The sequence below is a fragment of the Hippoglossus stenolepis genome, chromosome 11 (genome assembly GCF_022539355.2).
Source record: "Hippoglossus stenolepis isolate QCI-W04-F060 chromosome 11, HSTE1.2, whole genome shotgun sequence".
In the NCBI taxonomy this organism is placed as follows: domain Eukaryota; kingdom Metazoa; phylum Chordata; class Actinopteri; order Pleuronectiformes; family Pleuronectidae; genus Hippoglossus; species Hippoglossus stenolepis.
Genome location: NC_061493.1, coordinates 17,944,123 through 17,967,898, shown reverse-complemented (window position 1 = coordinate 17,967,898; position 23,776 = coordinate 17,944,123). Strand labels below are relative to the sequence as shown.

The 23,776-nt window shown below is 42.0% G+C and overlaps 1 protein-coding gene across 3 annotated transcripts; it reads right to left on the bottom strand.

Annotated features, from left to right (window-relative positions):
* Positions 1–179: 179 nt before the first annotated feature.
* Positions 180–23,571, bottom strand: lpin2 (lipin 2). 3 transcript variants are annotated; one of them, XM_035169747.2, is made up of 20 exons: positions 23,209–23,571; positions 16,691–16,891; positions 14,276–14,371; positions 13,156–13,520; positions 12,963–13,070; positions 12,735–12,861; positions 12,310–12,631; positions 12,118–12,217; positions 11,838–12,025; positions 11,274–11,367; positions 11,102–11,171; positions 10,917–11,009; positions 10,712–10,794; positions 10,346–10,493; positions 9,851–9,999; positions 7,999–8,085; positions 7,410–7,562; positions 6,332–6,446; positions 5,500–5,603; positions 180–3,260 (listed from the first exon to the last, which is right to left on the bottom strand). In XM_035169747.2, the coding sequence occupies exons 2-20, from the start codon at positions 16,880–16,882 to the stop codon at positions 3,116–3,118; spliced, it is 2,739 nt and encodes a 912-aa protein (XP_035025638.1). In that variant the 5' UTR covers positions 16,883–16,891; positions 23,209–23,571; the 3' UTR covers positions 180–3,115. The 3 variants fall into 3 exon arrangements, with proteins under 3 accessions (XP_035025638.1, XP_035025640.1, XP_035025636.1); XM_035169749.2 differs by lacking the exon at positions 23,209–23,571 and adding an exon at positions 22,964–23,193; XM_035169745.2 differs by lacking the exon at positions 23,209–23,571 and adding an exon at positions 20,051–22,914.
* Positions 23,572–23,776: the final 205 nt, after the last annotated feature.

The following is a 23,776-nucleotide window of genomic DNA, read 5'->3' as shown; positions in this document are numbered from 1 at the left end:
CAAGATCCATTAATTATTCTCTGGGAAATTCATGAAAATGTCAAAATCTCCCCACGTTAAAGAAAGTGATTCCTGGATCTGTGCTAAAATGTCATGGCTTCTTTCCTGGTCCATGTCCTCCCCTTCCATCAAGTTTTGAAAAAAGTGGAGAAAAGAAACACGCAGCACAGAAACAGTTATTCAGTTAGAAACTTTATTTAATACAAATGTGACCACAAGCCACACTTTGTTAGCTTCCACAGGCCTGTATTACTTTTCCTTCTCTTTTTTTAAACATATTTTCAACCACATCTCTATACAAATCAAACACAGCAAATACACTTAAGGTATCTCTGTTGGTCAGACACATTAAAATAAACGAGCGTTAACCTCCAAACCGAACGAAGCAAACAGATCACACGCTTTAAAAGAAACGATAAAATAACAAAGGCATCGGAGACAGAAGAACGTGATGATCAGTAAATATACTGGAACGTGTTTTCCACAGCAGTCGAGCAGTGAGAACAATATTTACCACGTGTCCCGGGGTCATAGGGGATGAAGTGTGATTCTTCCACACAAGATGCTTTACTTTCATAGAAAGAATGGAATTCATTTAGTTCATTATAATATTTATCTGACTTCACCAAACTTCGTGGAGAACAAGCAGACGTCTCAAAAGGAAAAAACACGCACAGACACACCGGTGGTAGAGAGTGAACTCGGAAACACTTCAGTCAAATTAGGACGACTAAAATCTAAATGAAAACTCGATGGGAGAGAACTTGTCTGTTGTGCTTTTCTTCTCCCTTGCTCCTGCTGCTTTACGATTTTTAATCCTCATCATCATCATTATTATCATCATCATCATTATCATCATCACACTGGTCAGATCCACGTCAGCAGGGCGGCACATCTGCCCACAATTGTTTTCCCAAAACATCCACACACACACAACAGTGAAGCACTTCAAAAAGCTTCCTGTGCACAGTCAAGTATTTCCTGTTTATCTCCAAACATGACCCAATGGCTCTTCCTCTGATGACCAGAGGCAAAGCATCAGTCTTTTTTTCTGTGCACTCTCACACACACACACACACACACACACACACACACACACACACACACACACACACACACACACACACACACACACACACACACACACACACACACACACACACACACACACACACACACACACACACACACACACACACACACAGGGGTGGCTGTGATACTACTTTCATGTCTGTTCCGCACCACAACTGTTTTCTCCTCCAACTCCGACATGTTGCCCTGCGACCAACAAATACTAACCACCCGTCGTCAATAACTCACACTAACATCTTTCAGAGCAGCTGATTTGTCTGTGGTGTTCGACTGTGACTCGCATAACAAAGAGGTAAAACTCCAACTCCTCATCCTGCATTAATTGCCGACTGTGGTCTGTGACGACGAGGAGCGGATGTGGGTGAGACGTGTGCTGAGTTGTGAATCTGTGTCTCTGGGTGAAGCTTAGACAAAGTGCGTCGGATACGTCTCGGTAAAGCCACTGAGGGAACAAAAGGGCGAGTGATACCGTCAACCAGCAGCAGCAGCACTCAGTGACTTAGGTGCACGCACACGCATACACACACACGCATACACACACACACACACACGCACACACGCACACACGTCATCCTTCAGGCAAAATCGCAAACGGACACCCTTCAGTTGAAGCTCTTCTTACATCTCCACATGTTTTACATGTACTCACATATTCTCATAACTAAAGCTGCGGATTCTGAGGGTTTGCTGAGGAATGTGTGTGTGGATTAAATGTTGAAAGTTTCACTGTAAATCAAGGAATCATTGAGAAAATGGGATACAAGACAAAAAAAAATTTAAGTTCGTGCAAGGCGTAGCAGATACTGTTAAGTGCATGTTAACCTGTGACCAAACATACAAAATACAATTTGAAATATTTCCACATTGCATTTGAGAAGCCTTCTTCAGACAAACAAAAAGGCATCACGATAGAAGTCAATAACTTAAACATATCAATTATCATAAATAATGACTGCATTGTTAAGAAAACATACTGATTTGCCAGAGCTTGAATAAACAGAACATTAAAATAACAGCAAAGTCATGAAGCTGCGTCATTTTCTTTTCTTTAACAGCACTTCTTCACATACTTGTTGGCAAAAGTAAATCCCAGTCACGACCTGGAATATAAACATAGGTTGAAGGTTGAAGGTTGAATCCTCTCCAGGGGAAAGTGGTCTTCTGAAACCAGCAGTGGGCTGATAACTCCAGTCTGTCCAGGGTCGAGGGCGTGAGGAACAAAACTGAGCACCTGTGGTAGCTCTCCTACTGTTTCTACAGAGTTTAAATGGTTCAGAGTTATTTTCCGGCCAATATCGCTATTTCACTTCAATTTTCTTTTAGAAAACTGAAATTAAATCCTCCAAACAAAGGCTGAACCTTGCGTCGAGACATACATAGCACCCAGGGCAAAAGTATTACCAGCACATGACTTGCGTCCTATGATAATTTTCTTTCCTGTTTTAATTAACAATACGTCTTTTTCTGCTTTGAATGATTCACTTCAATTCCTCGGGGAGTTCAGAAAATGGGAAACATGAGAAAACGTTTTCCTTCCGTGCAGCTCAGACTCAAGTGCTTGAGGCTAATGCCTCGTGTGGGGCTCCTGCTGCTCCCCAGAAGAGCAGATCATCCTCTGCTAGAAGTTAGAAAGAAGAGATTTATCTCAGATCTGTGTCCCTGTACAGCGATGAGGACTAAAGAGTGCTTGCCGCGTTAGGCTGCCTTCACAGGCATGAGGAAATAATAATAATAATTTAGTTCGCAATTAGAGTCTTGTCTCCCAGGGATGAGATATTTTCAGTGACTGTTAAACAGAATTTGTTCTGAATATAACTTCCACTTATCACTGATGGGTTAATTAAAGTTCACCAGTTTCTCTGAGTGTATGTTCACAGCTCTGCTCCTGTGTCACACTCACTGTACAGTTCATGTGTTTGAGAACCATGGAGAGAAGTCGAGGTTCCAGTCCACGGGTTTTCCTGGAGATGCGTCTAAGTGCACAGTCATGTATATGTATACCTTGGTATCCACATGTGCTGGATCAGAGCAGTTCATCCGGGTTGATGTCTGGTATGGGCTGTCTCCAGTAACAGAAAGAGCTGAACTCTGGCATGAGAAAGGCCTCGTTCTGCTCTTTGCTCAACAGAGGGAACACGTGCTCCACCAGCTCACTCAGCCGGCCGTAGCTGTGGAGGAATATCAGATATCAGTCCTCTAGATATACCAGATTTTCAACAAAAATAATCTGTCAAGTAGTTTTTGTGTGATCACCCAACAAACAAACGGAAAGGCGTGAAAACACAATCTAATTGGTGGAGGTACACTACCGTTCAAAAGTTTGGGGTCACCCAGACAATTTCGTGTTTTCCATGAAAACTCACACTTTTATTTATCAAGTGAGTTGCAAAATGAATAGAAAATATAGTCAAGACATTGACAAGGTTAGAAATAATGATTTTTATTTGAAATATTAATTTTGTTCTTCAAACTTTGCTTTCGTCAAAGAATGCTCCATTTGCAGCAATTCCAGCATTGCAGACCTTTGGCATTCTAGCTGTTAATTTGTTGAGGTAATCTGTAGAAATTTCACCCCACGCTTCCTGAAGCCCTCCCACAAGTTGGATTGGCTTGATGGGCACTTCTTGCGTACCATACGGTCAAGCTGCTCCCACAACAGCTCAATGGGGTTGAGATCTGGTGACTGCGCGGCCACTCCATTACAGACAGCATACCAGCTGCCTGCTTCTTCCCTAAATAGTTCTTGCATAATTTGGAGGTGTGCTTTGGGTCATTGTCCTGTTGTAGGAGGAAATTGGCTCCAATCAAGCGCTGTCCACAGGGTATGGCATGGCGTTGCAAAATGGAGTGATAGCCTTCCTTATTTAAAATCCCTTTTACCTTGTACAAATCTCCCACTTTACCAGCACCAAAGCAGCCCCAGACCATCACATTACCTCCACCATGCTTGACAGATGGCGTCAGGCACTCTTCCAGCATCTTTTCACCTGTTCTGCGTCTCACAAATGTTCTTCTGTGTGATCCAAACACCTCAAACTTTGATTCGTCTGTCCATAACACTTTTTTCCAATCTTCCTCTGTCCAATGTCTGTGTTCTTTTGCCCATATCAATCTTTTCTTTTTATTGGCCAGTCTCAGATATGGCTTTTTCTTTGCCACTCTGCCTAGAAGGCCAGCATCCCGGAGTCGCCTCTTCACTGTAGACGTTGACACTGGCGTTTTGCGGGTACCATTTAAAGAAGCTGCCAGTTGAGGACCTGTGAGGCGTCTATTTCTCAAACTAGAGACTCTAATATACTTGTCTTCTTGCTGAGTTGTGCACCGGGGCCTCCCACTTCTCTTTCTACTCTGGTTAGAGCCCGTTTGTGCTGTTCTCTGAAGGGAGTAGTACACACCGTTGTAGGAAATTTTCAGTTTCTTCGCAATTTCTCGCATGGAATAGCCTTCATTTCTAAGAACAAGAATAGACTGGCGAGTTTCACATGAAAGTTCTCTTTTTCTGGCCATTTTGAGAGTATAATCGAACCCACAAATGTGATGCTCCAGATACTCAACTAGCTCAAAGGAAGGCCAGTTTTATAGCTTCTCTCACCAGCAAAACAGTTTTCAGCTGTGCTAACATATTTGCACAAGGGTTTTCAAGGGTTTTCTAATCATCCATTAGTCTTCTAAGGCGATTAGCAAACACAATGTACCATTAGAACACTGGAGTGATAGTTGCTGGAAATGGGCCTCTATACACCTATGTAGATATTTCATTAAAAACCAGATAGTCATTTACCACATTAACAATGTATAGAGTGTATTTCTGATTAATTTAATGTTATCTTCATTGAAAAAAACAGTGCTTTTCTTTGAAAAATAAGGACATTTCTAAGTGACCCCAAACTTTTGAACGGTAGTGTAATATTTACTGTGTTAGCAAACAGCTGCTTTGACAGTGAGCCACATTAGCAATAATTTGACTCCAATACTTAACATCTAATTTACATTTTGTTCACATCTCCAACTCTTGAGGGAAATATCTGGCTCTTTGGCTGAGAAACACTCTGCTGTGATCACCAGGAAGCCGCTAACTTGTTTGGAGCCTGGCAGATAGCGAACAGTCATTTAATGTGAAAACAACGAGAAAGTTGCTTTTCTAAAACCCAAAGAAATAGATGCAAGATGAAGAAAAAAGCTCTTTATCGAGTTAGTACATATGTAATAGTTCTGTAAAGGTACGTTTGTATTTAGTGTGTCTATGGTTTTTCTTTTTTCCACATTTTGATTTTTTTTATATGTACTAAATTACATGTATTTGTAAATTCGTCGTGTCAAATGCATTGGAAAGACACAGAAATAAAGAACGCATGTACGTATGTGAATCCTCACAGTGAGAAGGTAACGATAAGTGTTTGTACTTACGAAGACTTGTTGCCCTTGGTCTGCTCCTGGATCAACTCTCCCTTAGGGTTAACTGTGAAGATCCGACACACAGGAACTCCCACCTCCTTATAGGCAAACACATCCTGAATGGAGACATGACGTTTAGAGTTCAGTATGTGATCTGAATGTAAAAGAGACAGGACTTCCTAACTGAAGTACATTTCATTCTATATTTTCCTTAGATAAAATCTGAATACATTTATAATTTACTTTACAAAAACAACAACCCTTTAATAGGAGTATATTAAAAATACATAAACTCAGGGCCGTTAAAAGATATCTGAAATGACAGCAGTCGATTATGGAATTTGAAGAAGCCTGCAGATATAATACACACGGGTACAAACTGACCTAAGTGCATTATTCACATCAACCACAGGTTTCCTGCCCGTGTTCCACCTAATGGTAATATTTCTAGACTGAATGTTTTGTTGGGCAGGAGCAGGACTGTGTGTGTGTTTGTGTGTGTTTTTTGTGTTCTATGTGTTTTGGCAACTGATGGAGACAGACAGACTTGATGGCTGGCCCGCTGCTTCATCGGGGTGTTTGTGTTTATGCAGCTGAAGATGAGATGCTGTGCCTGGCTTGAGGTCCCGTCCACAGACAAAGTCACACGGGACCATGTCTGACTCCCACCAGTGACCTCAGCTCAGGTTCAGCCCAGTACCGATTTCACATGTTTGTGTCTGTTAATTGTCAAGTTGATCAAACGAAGCATCATGACAACACGGGCTTCTGGAAAACACAGCTCGCTGACATGTAAAAGCGAGCGCTTTAATGTCCTGACATCTTCAAACAGCCATTAACTCACATTAGTTCTATTCCCAAAGGCAGCGTAGAATGGCTGCTTGTTATGCTGGAACAGGTTCTTGATGTCTGTAAGGCATTCAATCTTGAAGATCTCTGGCTTCTTCTCGATAACCTCCCTGAGGAAACACACGGATGATTAGAATGACACAAACTGCATGTCCTTAGAATGGGGCAAGAGTAAACTTCTCCAAGTACATGTTACATTAGAGAGAGAAAACTAACAAACTCAACCTGAACCTGACAAGATTTCTGTTTGTCGTATCTCAACCTGACCTGAGACCCAACACTACCCGAACCTGAATATAATTTCAAAATGTGGGTGCAGACAAAAAGTTTGAATCCACACCCCAAAATATGCAAAACGTTTAAACCCTCAAATTTAAACTTTCCTTAGAGTCGAAACGCCAGGGTTTGGAATAAGCATTTCTGTTACATACACACGTAGTTAAATTTAGCAAAACTAGTATTGATGTTTACTTGTGGTGAACTGGGAAAAGGCATCGATTAAAGCCATGTTGTGCAAATTAAAAAAGGACCTTAACTGCATAACAAAGCCTCACTGTTTGTGTGTTCTCTGAATAGTTGAGCTTGAGGCGAGGAGTTGGGTGTGATCATCTTTGTCGAGGCCAAGAAGCTGCTGACACGCATGGCCTTAAAAAAGCTGCAGCTCTACCAGTGAGCGGAGTGTTGTAGTTGTTTAATTAACTTCTGTTGCAGAGCCCAGTGAGATGTAAACAATGGATCAGTTGTGTGCTGTGGTAAATGTTGTTCACCAAGACCAGTAATTACCTCGTCCAAGGAGGTTATGTTTTCTGTCAGCGTTTGTTTGTTTGTTCGAAGGGTTACGCAAAAACTACTCAACTCATCTCCCACAATTTTGCATCCACAGCTTAATGCTACACAGACATCAGCAAGTTGCAGTAAGTCTAACAAGCTAATTAATGAACCTGTCAATCACACATCCAAAAGGTGATGCCTTGGAGGCTTCAACCATTCTTGGCTTGTGAAGAATGAATTTACAACTGTTTGAACCAGGAAATAAAGCTGGAAAAAAAGGTGGTCCTTTATAAAGTACATACCTGTGGAAGGCAGAGAAGAGGCTGCTGGGAGACAGCATCAGAGGTCCTCTGGGCAGGATGGTGCCTCCATCATTGACCCACTGCAAGTAGCCTCTCGTCATGTCTGCCATGCCAATAGCTCGAGCTGAGCAGTACAAGAACTTGTAGCCGTTCCTGCCAGAGGGCAGAGTGGTGCTCATTAATGGTTGTGCGGATACACTTCAATATCATGACCATCATTAGCAACTACTAAGAATAGCCCTTTAATTAGATCCGCGACTCCGGATGTTTTTATAATGTGCAGAAGTCATATGAAACTCGATGATAATCGCGCGGAGGAAAGATTCTATTTATTATTACTGCCCACGGTCACTATTTCCCATTTCCTCCTGTGTGTATTCAATGTTCTACTTTCTGAATGACTAATGCAGCAGAGACAGGTCAAGATTTAAGTGTTGGAGAAAAGTACTGATACTTAATAACTGAGTGAGTCATCACACACAAACAAAATATCATCTCCACAGTGATGATTGGGAATCATATCCAGTGCTAATCATGGACCAGTCATTCACCCGTCCTCTGTGATTAATCAGTGTTGTTGGGCACTTACTCAGCCACTGAGTGGTAGAGCTTGGCGATGCCTTGGTGAGTCCAGTCCTTCCCCAGCTGTGGCAGGATCTGTCCAAACACATCTGACCTGAAGCATTAAACAAACATGTACAAATGTTATTGACACAAAGACAGGGGTGTGCCCATCTGCCACATCACTGAGCAGGAAGAGGCAGAGAAAGCGTGTGCGTTAAAGACGATAAAGCAGATCTGTAGCACAGACTTCCCAAAAGATGTCACATAAAGCAGCATAACTACTTAACCATTCCATCATAAATAGAGAACATTGTGAGCCGTTCTCCACTAATGAGGATTACTGGCCCATGGGGGAGGAACCATCTCAACCTTAGCTTATGACGGTGTGTGCTTACAGACTGAAATGTAAATGGGCTCATTATAGCCCCTGTGCTCTTCACCCTGTTACTTAGAAAAAGCCACATGTCACAGGTTGGCCTAAAGGGTCACACAGATAATAAGCTGCAGTCAGTGTGGACCCGTTTGATGTTGACCACCTATGAACCGCAGTCTGCGTCAAGTAGGCAGCAGACATCGGTTTGGTGTCAAATGAGGCAGAGGTGGCCTGAAGCTAATTAGAAAGATTAAAATAAGCAGAAGTGCATAATGCTCTTAATTAATATTTGCTGTGTGAGAGGGTTGAAAAGAAAACGGCAGAAAATGTGGAATTATCAATAAAAGTCATTTATGCTCCTTGTTTCTAATTTATTTGTACATGATCCGACTTATCCACTGTTCTGTCACATTTTAAGTCACTGTTCATTCACTTGCTGGTTTCCATCTGCAGCGCTCACATTAATAATTAAATAAAAGGCCTTATATCACAGACTGCAGGGAATTTACAGACAGCAAGAACTTGCACTTCAACACATGCTTGCCAACGCGTGAATTGCTTCCGTTCCTGGAATATAGATTCTTACAGGCCGTGATAAAATGCCTGTGATGCGTCATATGTCACAGCGGTACTTCTCTGTTTGATCTAAAATTAGCTTTTCTATATAAAATACTAAAAGTGTGACAACCTTCTACAAGAAATGGATGCGAGTAACAGGTTTATTAATTACACACGTCTTGGTATTCAATTTAAGATTTATTAACAATGATATTATTCACAACTGATACCACACACTTATGGGGACCTGATGAGCCCTAGACAATGTGAAGGGTTATATTAACGACGACACAATTTTTGTTCAGATGTGTTTGCTCTGTAAAAACTGAAAAAAGCCTCAGTATCATTGTTCAGCTTGGAGTGGGAATAAAACCAGTGTGAACTATATGGGACAGGTGCAAACACATGCCAGTAACCAGCTACCATATGCTGTGGTTTTGCCCAAAACTTGCCCCTTTCTAGTTTCCCTTTTCTGATACCATTTCCAAGGTTTATGGTTGTAATATTAAGCCCTATCCTATAATTAAGTTTTGGTGTATATTCAATTCCAGTTGTTTCCAATCTCCCTGCTCATTTACAGAAGGTCATTGCTTTTTCCTCTTTATTAGCTAGACGCTCAGTTGTATTTAAATGGAAGGAGGTAATCTCTCTATCTCACCACCAATGGAACAAAGATCTGATGCAGAACATTAAGCTGGACAAAAATTAAATCAACCCCAACGGTTCCATTAAGAACATTTACTTCCCATTAGTAAACTGTGAATAGTTTTTTCTGGCTTGGAACTATGAACTCACGCCTCAAAAGATGATCTGTCCTATTAAGGTTCAACTACACTGTGATGTGAATATATTATTTATATTGTGAGATATAGTTAATACCTTGTCTGATAAATGTAAATACCTTTATAAACATTGTAAAAACACTGAATGATTTGGTGCCACATACTTGGTGATGGTGCCATCTATGTCAGAGATAATGACTCTGTCGTCCCAGTTCCACATGTAGATGGTCCCCTCGCAGCGGCACGTACCCTGGTACTGAGTGGTGATGCTAAAAGTAACATCATTGGGTCCCTCCTTCAGTTTCAGACTGGCCTGGTAACACAGGGAAACAGTGACAGCATGCGTACAGTTTATTTCATTCAGTCACTGTGCTTGAGTATGAATTACTATGCCACAGTACAATGATCACGTACAGGTCTACAGAGCCCCCTACAGATTCATAGAGGTGCAAACACATGTAATTCATAGTCCGCCAGCAGAGGGAGCCCTACACTAATAAAATAAACATTTTAAAGTTTACTTTTGCAATCCACTGTGTAATCTGATCAAGAATGTATTCTGAAAATCAACTATATTCGTATTTCACAATGATTCGGTCAAATTAACTTACAAAGGAAACAAACAGAGTTTGAGGAACTAAAACCTCATGTGTACTTACTATCTGATCAGAAGAGAGGCGTAGTGACTTCCTGTATGTGTGGGGGGTAGGGTGGTGCGGAACATCTACCGGCTGCAGTCGTTCTTGACAGGATGCAGCACTCACCTCCTTGGACTCTTCGTCGCTGGATGAGTCTCCTGCTTTAGGTCTAAACAGGAACAACAGTTGAGATTGTATATTATTGTCTGACTGATAAATTACTTTAAAAGCCAATGTTTAAACACCAGTGTAGAACTACTGTACACAAAACATATGGGTGTATGTTTACTGTTTGTCAGTTTTACAATCCTATGCTAGACTTAATCAGGTGACCTCACTTGACTTGAGACACATAAATAAACACAATAAACCTTTAGTTTCACTTACGGTGAGGCCAGCTTCTCCTGCGATACAGAGGGGCCTTCCTCCCCCGAATGAGACTCCTCCTTGGTTTCCATCTTGGTTTCTGACTGTAAAAAATTTAAAGAAATCCCAAGATAATGAACATGATCAAGAGAATGGATAAAAAAATTTAAAAAAGAACATTGTGCATGGATTTGAATTTTTCTTAAAAAATAAAACCTGCTCACACCTGCTTGATTGCACTGTCCGCCCTCTTTCGCCAGAACCACCAGCGGCCTGCCTTCTTTGGCATTTTCTCCTTCACCCAGGCCTCCTCTGTAGCCTTGAATAAAAATGACATTAAATGATGAGCTACAATGCTTCACAGGTACGGACTGCACATAGAACACAACGCAGAAACAATGTCTCTCTTACCTTTGGTAAATTCTTCTGAAATGCTTGTAGACTTAGAATCAAGGGGGCAGCAAGCGTCCAGTTATAATATCTGATGACAGACAATAATTTAGAGCTGAATATTGACCATGTACTCACGCTGCATCTCTCATATACAGTCAATTTCATTCATGAAATTAATTAAATTACTTACCTATTTCCTATCTTTACTACCAAGTTGGGGTTATCTATAATTGCTGGATTTTCTGCAAATTCTTGATAGGTGATGATATGCTCCATGAACCTTTCTGCAAACACAGAAGCGAGAGGGACATTAATTAAAGGCTGCGGATGAAAAGGTCAGTAGTGGTGAGCCATAAGATCTTACTTAAGCCACAAAGAAAGGTCAGGAAACCTTTTCTTCCCCCACGTAGAGAAGCTGGTGTGTAGAGTGTATTTTTATTTATTTATTTATTTATTTATTTATACAAAAGAAAATCAGTCAGAAAGGTGAAGATGGGATTCAGTCCTAGTAAAATAGAGACTTGTGTACTTGAAGGGAAATGTGGACACAATTATGGTTACCATTAAGGGTACAATAGATAGAAAGAGCCTCAACCAGCAGTGTCTAAACACCTTCTGATGTCACTAATACAATACGGAATTATCATAGTTTTACATGTAATTTAGCGCCATGTCTCCACTGGCTGACTTCCTGTCTTGCATAAAGAACTTAGTGCACTTAAAGCTGCATTTTTTATGTGTTTTTCTTGTATACCTTTGGATATTTCAGCATTTTCTGTGAGGCCTCCACACAGAGAAAGGGTGACGTCCGGGAGGTCACTTGCTGAGTCAGACAGACACTCTGTCCCACTGTCAGCTGCAGCACTACCCACCGACTGAGGAGACGGAGAACCAGAGAGCATCTCCGAGTCCATCCAGTGCTTAGTGGCTGCCTCAGCCTCACTGGAATGACAAAGTTTTAAAATTAGCACAGTATTTATATTTGAACCAGGTCAGGCTGTAAAATTAATTAGGGACTTTTTTCATGAGCTAACCTCTTAGGAAAATATCTTGCAGCAACATCAGGCTCAAGTACATTCAGGTCATCTAGGTAGATATCCTCAGGACCCTGATGCTGGCTCCTCTTTGGGACACCTGTGTTTAAAAACGAAATCATTTATCATCTATCGGACTTTCATTATCAGTGATAACAAAAGAAAATTGGCTAAGAAAGGGACCCATCTTGCCTTTCTTCTTTGAGGGTGAATCACTCTGTTGGCTGTTGGATGGCGTGGAAGTTGTCAGAACATCCAGGGGCTCAGTGGGGGTTACAGAACTCAGAGAGGTTACGGTGCTGACAGATGCGAAAGTATCAACTGCCGTTACTGTGGTGACAGGGGTGCGTGGCTCTGGCTTGACAATGGTACACACTGAGGAGGCACCATCTTCCTTTTCGATCTCTGTTTCATCCTCCATAGCCTCGGAGCTGAGGATGACTCGGAAGTGGGTACTCTCCGACGGGGTGATGGTCACTCTTTTTAGTGGTTCTGGTCTCTCTTTCTTGGGGATCTGGAGGTTGGATATGAGAAATTAAAAAAAGATACTTCATAGTTACTTCATAGATGATAAAACTAAGAATTATGTTTTCATGTGAAGAGTGTGAAGTGTTTACCCGGGTTGTTTCTGGAAACTCTCCCCAGGTCCACTGCATGTGGGACTCAGCTCTGAGCAAACTCTCTGAAGGCCTGACCACCAGTTCAGAGTCACTCTTTGGGGAAAAGGCCTGTGACAAAGCATTTCTGCAGGGGTAGATATAATCCATTAAATCAATAAGTAAGAGGCAATTAAGGCGTCTTCTTCACACCCTTGTTGATGGCTGTGAGTTCATGCCAATACATACCTGTCATCTGACCGCCAGTCCCCATCAGACATTGAATAGCTATCAAGGCTGTGTCTGGCTGCAGGTAGTTTTGGGTCAATGTCCCGCATTGTGGTTACTGAAGGGGACCTAAAATCAAAAGGTTGCGAAAGATACTTAATAATTAACCCAGCTCTAAACAGATCTTGGCTACAGTAACAAGAATTGAACTTACCTAGAAACGTGTGCTGCAGCCTCTTCGTCAGAGCTCAGGTCCATCTCAAAGATCTCTTCATTTTGCACAGAGCTAGACATAGCAGCAGTTGTAGCAGCAGGTGCGTTTACAGCAATAGTGTTGCCAGTAGTGACTGACATGGGTGGGGTCAGCTCCTCTCGTCGGGGGTCTCCCTTATGCTTCTTCCTCCGCCTCTTCTTCTTTTTAGTGCCCACGGTGCTGGGAGCAGGAGGCTCCGAGGGGTACTCGGGGTCAGCCGGGTCATCCTCTAGATCTTTCGGTGCCCTGTGCTCCACCTCCGACATCCAGAACAGGTGACTCTCAGTGGGGATTGGGGAGGTGGCCAGGTGGGCTGGGACAATCTGCTAAAGGATCAGGTGAGAATGCAGGAATGTGAAGCTCAAGACGTGTTTTAAACAAAAGCAAACCAAAGGAGCTCAACTCATCCCAAGAGTCAAAGTAGAGAATAAGCCAAAACTTAAAGCCACTGAGGTGATAAGTCAGAGTCAAAGACCAACAGTTGAACACAGTTGAAATTAACAGACTCAGTGTCCATGAACCTCATATATATTTTCAATGACAATAGCAGTCACTAATGAGTACCAACTGCAGCAACAAGCTGCATCAGCTGTCAGAAACAGAATCTTGTGTGAGGAACACCTGAAAAGACAAAAGATTCCTATTTATGGAACTATGATAATAAACCCCATGGGACCTCAAATGCCATTGTAAACTAAATGTGGTATGTTATGGCTCCTTCTGTCAGTGCAGTGAGGCCCATGACTCAAGTCCTGTAGAACAGGGTGGCTGTCAGTGCTGAGCTTTCACAATAGGTCACCTGTCAAATGCAGTAACTGCACAAAAGTGGAGTAATTATTTCCTATGTTGGACAATGGCTGGATGCTCTAATTCATTACAATCTCATTCTAGAAAGGTACAATTATTACAATAAAAGAAAAACGGAAATAAGTTTTTGTTGATGTTTGATAAAAAATTTGCCAGAATTTACAAAAACTAAAGTTTACATTTGTGTTATCAAGCTACAAAACAACTCTTATGGTACATGTGTATTTTTCAAATGGTGGTGTTTATCCCTCTGGGTGGTTCATGAGATGCTTACATCCAGCTGCTCTGTTTCCTGGACGAAAAAGGCCTCTCCATTGTCACCAAGCTTCATGTGCAGGTCTACGGGCTCTCCATTCACTTCAATGTCAATCTGAAAGAAATTGACACAGCGTTCAAACAGACACCCCTGTGCTACCACAACAACTGACAGTGGTAATTGTGAAGTAATCTTCATTAGGAAATTGGACAGTGAAAATGGTGTTTACTAGACGTCTACTCAGGATGTATTTATCTCTAAGTCTGAGTTTCCCTTTTCAATTGACTGGAAAACCGATCTCGTTTTATTATACTTCCAACATTTAGTCAGCTCACAGAAGAACAGCGCTGCTTGCTGCAGCCAAAGCTTTCTCAAAAACCTAATAGGTGTATTGGTCCTCTGGGCTTGCTTTCTGTGGAGCCAGCCAATAGAACAGGGCTATTAGTGTTTGCCATGCAAACCCCCAGTGGACCCGAGGCCATTCAGAAACTTGACACCACAAAAGCAAAAACCAGCTCATGTCTGGCAGAGACTACATAGGAGGCAGACTTTGACTCTTCAGTTCTATGACTAGTCTGAAAACCTGATACCAAATCATCAATATTAATTCTCAACCAATGTCCACCTGTTGTAGCTCATCTTTTGCCCATGAAGAAACCAGGCCGGTGAGGTTTCTCAGCTACTGGTGATTCGATTTCACCTCCTCAGGGTTGCTAAAGGGAATTTATGTGTGGTGAGTGATGGCTGGGAATTTCAATACCCAATTAATAATGAGACAGAATAAATGAGGGTCCTCTTCAACCTTTCCACTCAGTGACGGGTTACATTCACTGTGTGAGTGGCTGAATTGTGGCTGTGCCAACACCACGCGGGATTACAAGAATTACACAAAGCAATGAATGCTCGAAATTAGGGCGTAGTGTTGGGCTTTTGCTGTCTGACTGCACAATGTGACTTCGGTGACTTTCCAAGAAACAAAAAAACAACAAACTGTGTTTTATTCAATCAAACGTGTTTGTTTTTAAAACATGTCTGGTTGCCAACAGAAGGGACTGCTGAATGGGAACAAACACACCATCAACAGCCAAACTTTAATTAGCATTTGGCTGGCGACTACAGCCTTTTCCCTACTTCTGAATTTTTTAACTTCTTAAAAAAATACATATTTAGCAGCAGCCCTCGAGGATCTGACAAGTGATTTCAAGGACTCATACATAACTGTTGTTACAAAACAGCCCTTGTTGAGGCCCCCTTCTTCATGCTTCCTTCCCTTCTCACACATTCAAGTTGTGGAACTGTTGCCATAGAAACCACTCATTCATTCCTGCCTTCTAAACCCATCAGCATTCTGGGTAGATGTCGGTCCCCCGCAAATCATCATCCACTTCGGTCCACAAACCAGTAAATGAGCTTTCTGTCATTCGGATCAAACGCTGCTCTGAGATAAGACGTCATGGACAAGCTCAGCTGTCATGTGGGAAAACGCATTAAATTAGAATCTCTAATTTTAGCCATTCAAAATTACCACCTGAATGCCAAGGGCAATTCTGAAGCTTTATATAATCCAAGTAACCTCAATTTCCCTCAGGTTGTGTAACTGATACATATGCAGTTTTCCACCATTATAATCCAAGTAGATCTAACATTTTAAAACCATATCATTTAGCTCTGTTAAAAAAATGCTGTATCTTGCAATGTTGAAGTGGAAGAACCACGTCAAAATATAATGAGTCCTTTCTTGGCCTGTGTCTCATTCTTCCACCAAGTATTGTGGAATTCCCAAGCCAGGGAGCTTATTTATTTTCAATGTTGTTTGCCCCAAATCACTTGTTTTTGTAAGAAAATGAAACTGAAGTTAAGCCAAGCTTCTTCAAAAGAAACAAAACCTCTCTGACCCTAGTTAGAGCTACTTTTATATGCCCTTACACACCCATGCATGACAGGTCATCAACCTCAACAATGCGATTGCTATCAGTACAATATTACGCCATGTGACTACAAACTGCATCATCACTGACATTCCATTTCAAGTTTTACTTTATTATCCACCTTCAGTTTTTATTGAAAGGAAAACTAATGTGATCTTATTGGACATGTTTTTCAAGCTAATTTTGGACACACCCTCACAGACCTAAAAAGTGATCTTATGAGGAAAATCCCTGTAAAACACCTGTGTGGGCGGACCACTGATGTGTGACACCTCACTTTGTCGTACACATCAGGTGGCTGGTTGCTTGTTTTGACTGTATGTGAATTCAAAATATTAAAAGAATACAGTGTGGAGAACAGGGTACACTAAAACCCCATGTTCAGTTTGGAAAATCTGGATCTTTCTCACATGTGCAGAAATGTTTTCTTTCCTGTTATGGAGCTCAACAGTTAAACAGTAAACATATTAGGGAACAGAAGCAAAAAAATGTTATTTTTACTTACAACTTTCTCTTTGGAGCGAAGTACGCCCAGCTTGCCGAAGCGCACATGAAAGGGTGAGCACTGGTACGTGCCATCTCTCTGGCGGACAACCACAACATCGATGCAGCCCGATAATGTGGCCTGATTAATGCCCTTATACAGCTCTTTGACGGTCACAAGCACCTGACCTGCCAGCTGGCCCACGTAGTTCATAGTGTACGCCTGGAGGGGGGGAAAGAACAAAATATTAGTTATGGGAACGACTGGATGAGGGTGTTTTGTTTAGGTAGAGTCCAGAGGAGATGATACTATCCACTCCTGCAAGTCATGGAATTTGTGAGTTTTCCTTTATTAAATTAAAAATGTCTTGGTCTATTTTTTCTCTGTGGACCCCTCACAGTCCATCCATTGTTACCTTTTCTTTTAAGTATCTTCTTCCGGACAGTTAGGCTAAATCATTTGTCTTTTGTGTTCATCTCTCAGCTCCCTCACTGCCTGTTTGCCTGCCCTGTTGTGTCTGTTATCTCCTGACCTGCATACAGACTGAGCCAGAGTGCAACTGTGACTCCCGTCACTGGCCGCGGTCCCACATGAGCAACAGCACAGATGGGAGCTGACGGCTGGCCTGGAACAATGAGAGGAGACAACCTCACACACACATCGTTCCCATGCCGTGAAAGCAGCCGACTTCCTGTTTACATTCACAACCCTCTGCTACGTAAATCAAATACAAACAGTACAAGCCAAGACAAGTTCTGCTGCTATACTTATATGGGTTTGAATGAACTCTGGACATTATCATAAGCACTTTTTGTCACTTGGGACAAACTGATTGTGTGACTGTAAATTTCAGAAGCAAACTGTCCCAGCTAACAGATAATCATCTAAACTCTCCAGCCTTCCTGTAGCTTCTCACTAGATTGTTTGCAGTCATTTGTGCACTGTGACGCCAAGTGTGTGCAACTATTAACTTAGCAAACATGAGACTGGCTTTGTTTGGTTCAGGGTCTATTTTAATGGGGTTTGCAAACACAGTCACCCGCTGACTTCACATGGTTTATGTAACTTTAAATTGCCACACTGACCTTATGTTCAGAGTACAGCCCTGAGAGCAGTGAGTTGAGTGCAGGGGTGTAGAGAACAGTGAAGGGTGAGAAGAGTGACAAGAAAAACTATCATGGATATTTTCCCTACAGGATCAGGTAGTAAACTTATGTGCAACTCAACAAACCTAATTCCAAACAGCTGCCACTATACACTAATTGTTTAAAGGGTATTTTCATCTCATTTTTATTATTTCATTTGAGGCCTTCTGTCAACAAAACGAAGCTTAATCATCCCTACAAAAGAGGGCTATGCAATATGATGATATACACTGTGGGATGATAGTACAATGTCATCTATCGTTTCATGTTGAGCAACATTTTTTGGTCATCTGGACTGAGCTTCACCTTCTTTTACACGAAACGGATTCAGGCAGGACACCAACACAAGGTCAACACAAACAAACATGGTGGAAAGTGAAAGTGGAGCAGTAATTCTGACAAGGAGACATCAGGCTCTTCTCTAAAATGGTAAATGGTCTCTATTTATATAGCACTTCTAGTCTTCATGACCACTCAAAGCACTTGCAGTTCATTGCCATTCTCGCACACATATACAGTGTATCTATGGGCAGCACTTTCTGGGTTTAGTACTTTGCCCAAGGACACTTCGGCATGCAGGTGGTGAAGACTGGGATCAAACCGCCGACCTTCTGGTTAGAGGATGACCGCTCTACTAAAACAATACAAGAAGCTTATACTTAGGAGAGTGTTGTAAGAAATGTTACAAACACATACCAGAAAACCGTACATTACAAATTATGCCACAGTCCGGTCTCCGCAACAGACTTAAACATCAATAACCTAATTTATCATGTGTGCAAGAATCATATCAAACAGTACTTATAGAGTATATGGATGAGATCATTAATGTTGCTTACAACTTACACCTAAGAGAAGGCACAACTTCTGCCAACTTTGTGCCAAAATATTATCAACAACCTGAGCTGACACTCCAACTACCAACTACCTGACAATTAGATAAAGCTAACATTTTCAGGAAAGTCCTGCAAAGTCTTTGCGTAAGTGCAACTGAAAAGGACTAACACTGAATATTTTCCTACTTTGCTACAACAAACGTCTGCTGTGACATTTGAATATGCTGGTGAGTTTGCAAAACTCCTTCAGGCATTTACAGAGAGGTTTCAGGACGTGAAATGTAAACAAAGGAACATGCTGCGCGGTTTAACTTGGAATGAGCCGAGGTTCGTGACAACCTACAACATGAAGTAATTAGGCTTCAAAGCAAGCCTGGAACGGAAACTTCAAAATGACAGATTGACAATCTTTACAACTGGAATTGAACATAAACAAACAAATAAAAAATGCTGTAAAACCACATCACGACTGCTTGAGTGAAATTAATTTATGTAAAGCATAAATTAAATCACCAACACATTTCAGGGTTTAAGAAGGCGAAAAGCCAGCATAAATTAAACTGGATCCATCTTTATTAAGACTTTGATCAATACATTTGCCTTTAATTAACATGTTTCTGTTTAGCATAATGCTTATATATTATTATATACCCCAAAAAAGCGCTGCCTGAAACCATTTAAGACGATTCATGGGAGAAACCCTAACCCACACAGAAGTTACAAATTTACTTCCATGTGGCAGAGTAACACTTTGAATATAGAAGAAGTACTTTATGTCAGGAAGCAAGTTATGTAATTTTAACATTTACCACGACACCACAGAGTAACACTGGAGGTGCAGTATGTGCTACATTCTTGAATCGTGGTCTGGCACAGTGGGAACACTAAGTGCAGAGATACACGAAGAAGTCTGTCATAACAACAAGGCTAAAAATGGTTATTATATAATAGTCAATATTCTATAGAAGATACAAAAAGCTCTCTTGTGCAGCAGCTGTGTGGAAAGATGCCAGTATTCAGATATCTGGAACAGTCAGAGGCGACAAATGTACTTGAACTGCTTCTAATGATTTCTTCATTCTGACAGTGTCAAACGTAGAAGTAAACACAAGTAGCTATGACACCCGAGCCAAAACTACAATTTAGCTATAATTTTGTTAAAGAGGTAATTTACAGATTAAGCAGGTGATGCAGGCTCCTTGATCCAGCCTGTATTGCCAGTGTATATCAGTGTCCTACTCTCTTCTTTCACAGTTTAAGTTATCCCTAAATACAGTCTTGAATGTAGCCCTAAAACTTGGCTACAGTATTGACCAATAAGCTTACAAACATCACAAACCAAACAATACAACTGTAGTCAACCCTGTAGCTGAAGCTGTGACCATGTCATTCTGACTCACCAGGGACCAAGACGACCTCAGAGACAAGGACTCGTCCTGCTCACTGTTGTCTGTGTTGTCCTCTGTGTTGCTTCCCAGCAGCTCCCTACCCCCCCATGATCTCGACCTCTTCATCACCAGCTCCTAGTTTACCCACATCAGGATACTCCACTGGAACCAGTGTTTTCCTCTCTAAGACTACGACAATAATGCCTCACTGCCATCCTGAATCCAATCTCAAATGTAGCCCACCTTATCACCTATGAATATACCTTCCCAGGCATAAACACTGATACTCTATCTCACGCCAACGGAGTTTATGCAACAGTGTCATAAACTTTGTCATCCTTTTCTTGGGTATACTTTTCAGGATATGCATTTGTGCTCCTGCCATCTAACATGAAACAAAGCCTCCAGCCAATGGGATGGCCTCTTTGAGGTAGCGGTGTGTGGCTGATAAGGGTCAGCTGATTTTCTGCCAACAGTGTTTTTCCCTGATAAGAGCAAAGCTCAGGGAAAAAGGCCGAGCAGTACTCTGCAACATGACGTTCGAGCACAGTCAGTCACATGTTTGGTACAATAGTTGCAGCGTGTGCTTGTTATTGTGCATGACTAATCAAGGGGAGCCGGACAGCGAGTGGCTGCAGGACTCGACCAATGGGGTGTTCAGTGCAGTGGATCTCTACTACAAGTCGCACTTTACCCTTTTTGACATCCTGGCCATGTGATTGCAAAGATAAAACAGGTAAAACTCCTGCAAAAGTCCCGTCAATCAATTTCTCTTCAGGAATTCTTTACATAACACCACAGTTTACTAGAATTAGCCAAAGTGCTAATTCAATCATATCTGTATAGAGTGGATACATTCATGTGACTGACATCCAAGCAGTGGAGAATTCAGATATGTTTTTGTCATCAGAAGATCCTCTGTGGCGCCAATACCATCATCCTCCTGCCTGGTTTAGCTCCTAAGTGAGTTCATGAGATAACATAAGTCATGAGACTCCTCCATTAAAGGCCTCATCCCCACTCTCCCATCTGCTAAGCCTTTTGTAAACAAGACCAGTGAAAACAGAGGCCCACTGAGATGAGGGCTGTTGGTTCATCTTCCTCCTGTGTTAGGGTCCGTCCATTCAGGGCTCTTGTCAAATTCTTTAGAAGAGATACTTTCCTTTTAGAAGTGAAAATTACATGACTTGTAATGAGTCATGACAATGGCCGAATACACTTAGACAGAATAAACATTGTATTGCTAAGTGCAAACTACATGCAAGTATTATGGTTCTAATTTCACCCTAACTTGATTATTATGGTGTGTACACGTGGAGTTACCTCAAGCACACTCACTTTGAGTGGCTGACAAAGGCTTGAGTCCTGCGACCAAGCTGCGGCCAACGAGACCACACAAGGTTCATGTTACCCTCTCAAGTATTAGGTTACAGCAAACTGCATGAAATGAGCCCACTTATTATGCGAGTGAGATAAATCATGACAACCACTGCCAAAGAAAAACAGTCTGGGGTTGGATTGCGGGGCATTAATAAAAAAACAAAGCGTTTTCAAAAGGAATGTTGAAATTGATTCAACCATTCAATTGCTTGTTTTCAGACAACTTTCCGAATGTTGTGAATTTCGCGATAAAAACCCCCAGAAAGATTGCAAACTTAACTGTTTAAACAGCTGCCAGATTATTAGGTACACTTAGCCCTGCAATAAATCCTAATATCATGATGGTAATAATGTCCAATCGCTCTTTAAACCCTTTTAGAGACATGCTAATTCAATTGTTATGGTAATTTTGAAGGATATAGTATCACTGTTAATCTAATTTTGCTTTAGAATCATGGCGATTATTTGATTCATCACCTGACAAAACTGTTTTTAAATCAATTAATCATTTCAGTAAATTTGAGTGATACTTATTGCTTCTAATTCATTCAAATGTTAGGATTTAACACTTTTCTTTGTCATTAATACAAGACTAAACATTTAGGTTTTGGACTAATGATCGAATTAAACAAGCTCCTGTAATGACCTTTTTAAACATGTATCCTCTGTCCCCCTATTTATTGACGTTATAGATAGAATGCACATTCAGGAGAATCACTAGATTATTAAATAGATTAATTGATTGTGAATTGATTGATAGTGAAGACAGTTCTGTGTCAACACCTCCACCAAGTACAGCCTCTAAAAAACCAAATAATTAGATTTTACACCTTTTTAAAAACACTTTCAACAAGAAGTGGACATTTATGACAGGAGCCTGTTGTGTTGGGACTCAACACCAGTGGCGAGAAGACCCAGTAAACTGGTTTCATAACAAGGCTGATTTAAGGTTTTGTAAGGTCACCCACTTGAATGGCGAGGCGATGGCCTGACTTGAGTGTTTGTGATTGAATGACAGTATCAGTGGGAGGGTATCACACACACCACCACATTTACATTAAGAGCCTCACAGAACTGGGTTTCTCCCAATAGACTTTGTAAACTACTGTGGTTTCGAACCAGCCGCTCAGAGGCAGGTGGGGTTGGATGGTGAGGTGGCAGCACTGTTACGATAGACTCCTGTATAACCCAAACAAGCTAACTAGCTTCACACATAACGCACAGATATGACGTTAGCCCGAGCTTTTATGGCTAAAAGTGCCAATTTCATACCCTAAAGCCGACATGACTTGTTTTAGGAGTAACCGGTAAAAACCGCACTCGTGAATGAAACAAAAACAAATCACGGAAATAAGCGGAAAAGGGAACAGAAAACGAGCTTTTTTATAAACGTGTGTTGTTGAGCCGCCGCTCGACATTTCCACAGATTTGAAGCCACGAGACAGTGGAGCAGATGAATAAGTGGACGTTTCTAGATGAATGGAGCCGGGGCTCCGCTAGCTGCCAGTGAGTTCACCCGCAGCTAGCTCCGGGGGTTTACGTTACCGTTAACAGCAAACACGGTGAGAGCCGCCGCTAACGCTGCTCCGCCGGTTCCCCCCTGAAACGTGGAGCCGCTCGTTTGCGGGGTGCGATGAGTGGATCTGAAACCCGCTTGAATTAATCCATCGTGGCTAAAGCGGTGTTAGCCAGCGTACAGGCTAGCTAACGTTAGCTTGAATCAGAGGAGGGGAGAGAAAAAGAAAAACACCGCACCATCACAAGCAGCTGCGGTGGAAACGAGCGTTTACCTTTCGGTCGCTTCAGCTGGGGGGTGGGGGGTGGGGATGCTGCCGGTGAGGGGACGCCGTGGTGTCCTCAGCGAGCCCCCATGTCTGAGCCCGGTGGAACTCCTGGGAAGCCTCCTGACGTGTCCGAGCCTGGACCACCGCGGCGGGGGAGCAGCGAGCTCAAGTTGACGGGACAGGGAGACGCGCGGAAGCGGCGGCGGCGCGCCCGCACACAGCTGCTGTCACCGGGCTCAGGGTTAAAGTTGCAGAGGGAAGGATCCAGGTGACAGGGAACTACTGGTCTGTTAACATGTCAAATAATCCTGGAGATGTTTTCACTCGCGTGTGATCATCTGTTCAGTTTTATATTTACATAAGGAGCCGGTCCTTTCTACGGAGGCCGCCATGTTTTTTACAGTAGTCCAAACTAAACACCTTTTGAGTTGTTATGACAACTGAAGGCTGCCAAAGGTGGTCTTTCCGCATTCCATTAAACCTCGGACCACGGAATCTATCTATCTATCTATCTATCTGTCTGTCTGTCTGTCTGTCCATCCATCCATCCATTTATATGTATATCTATCTATCT

Excerpts from the sequence above, each read along its gene's own strand:
- lpin2 (XM_035169745.2), bottom strand. The coding sequence starts at position 20,164 with ATGAAGAGGTCGAGATCATGGGGGGGTAGGGAGCTGCTGGGAAGCAAC. Across the intron at positions 13,521-14,275 it reads AGGAAACAGAGCAGCTGGAT|CAGATTGTCCCAGCCCACCT; the intron begins GTAAGCATCTCA and ends CTGATCCTTTAG. Across the intron at positions 7,563-7,998 it reads CTCTACCACTCAGTGGCTGA|GAACGGCTACAAGTTCTTGT; the intron begins GTAAGTGCCCAA and ends GCCCTCTGGCAG.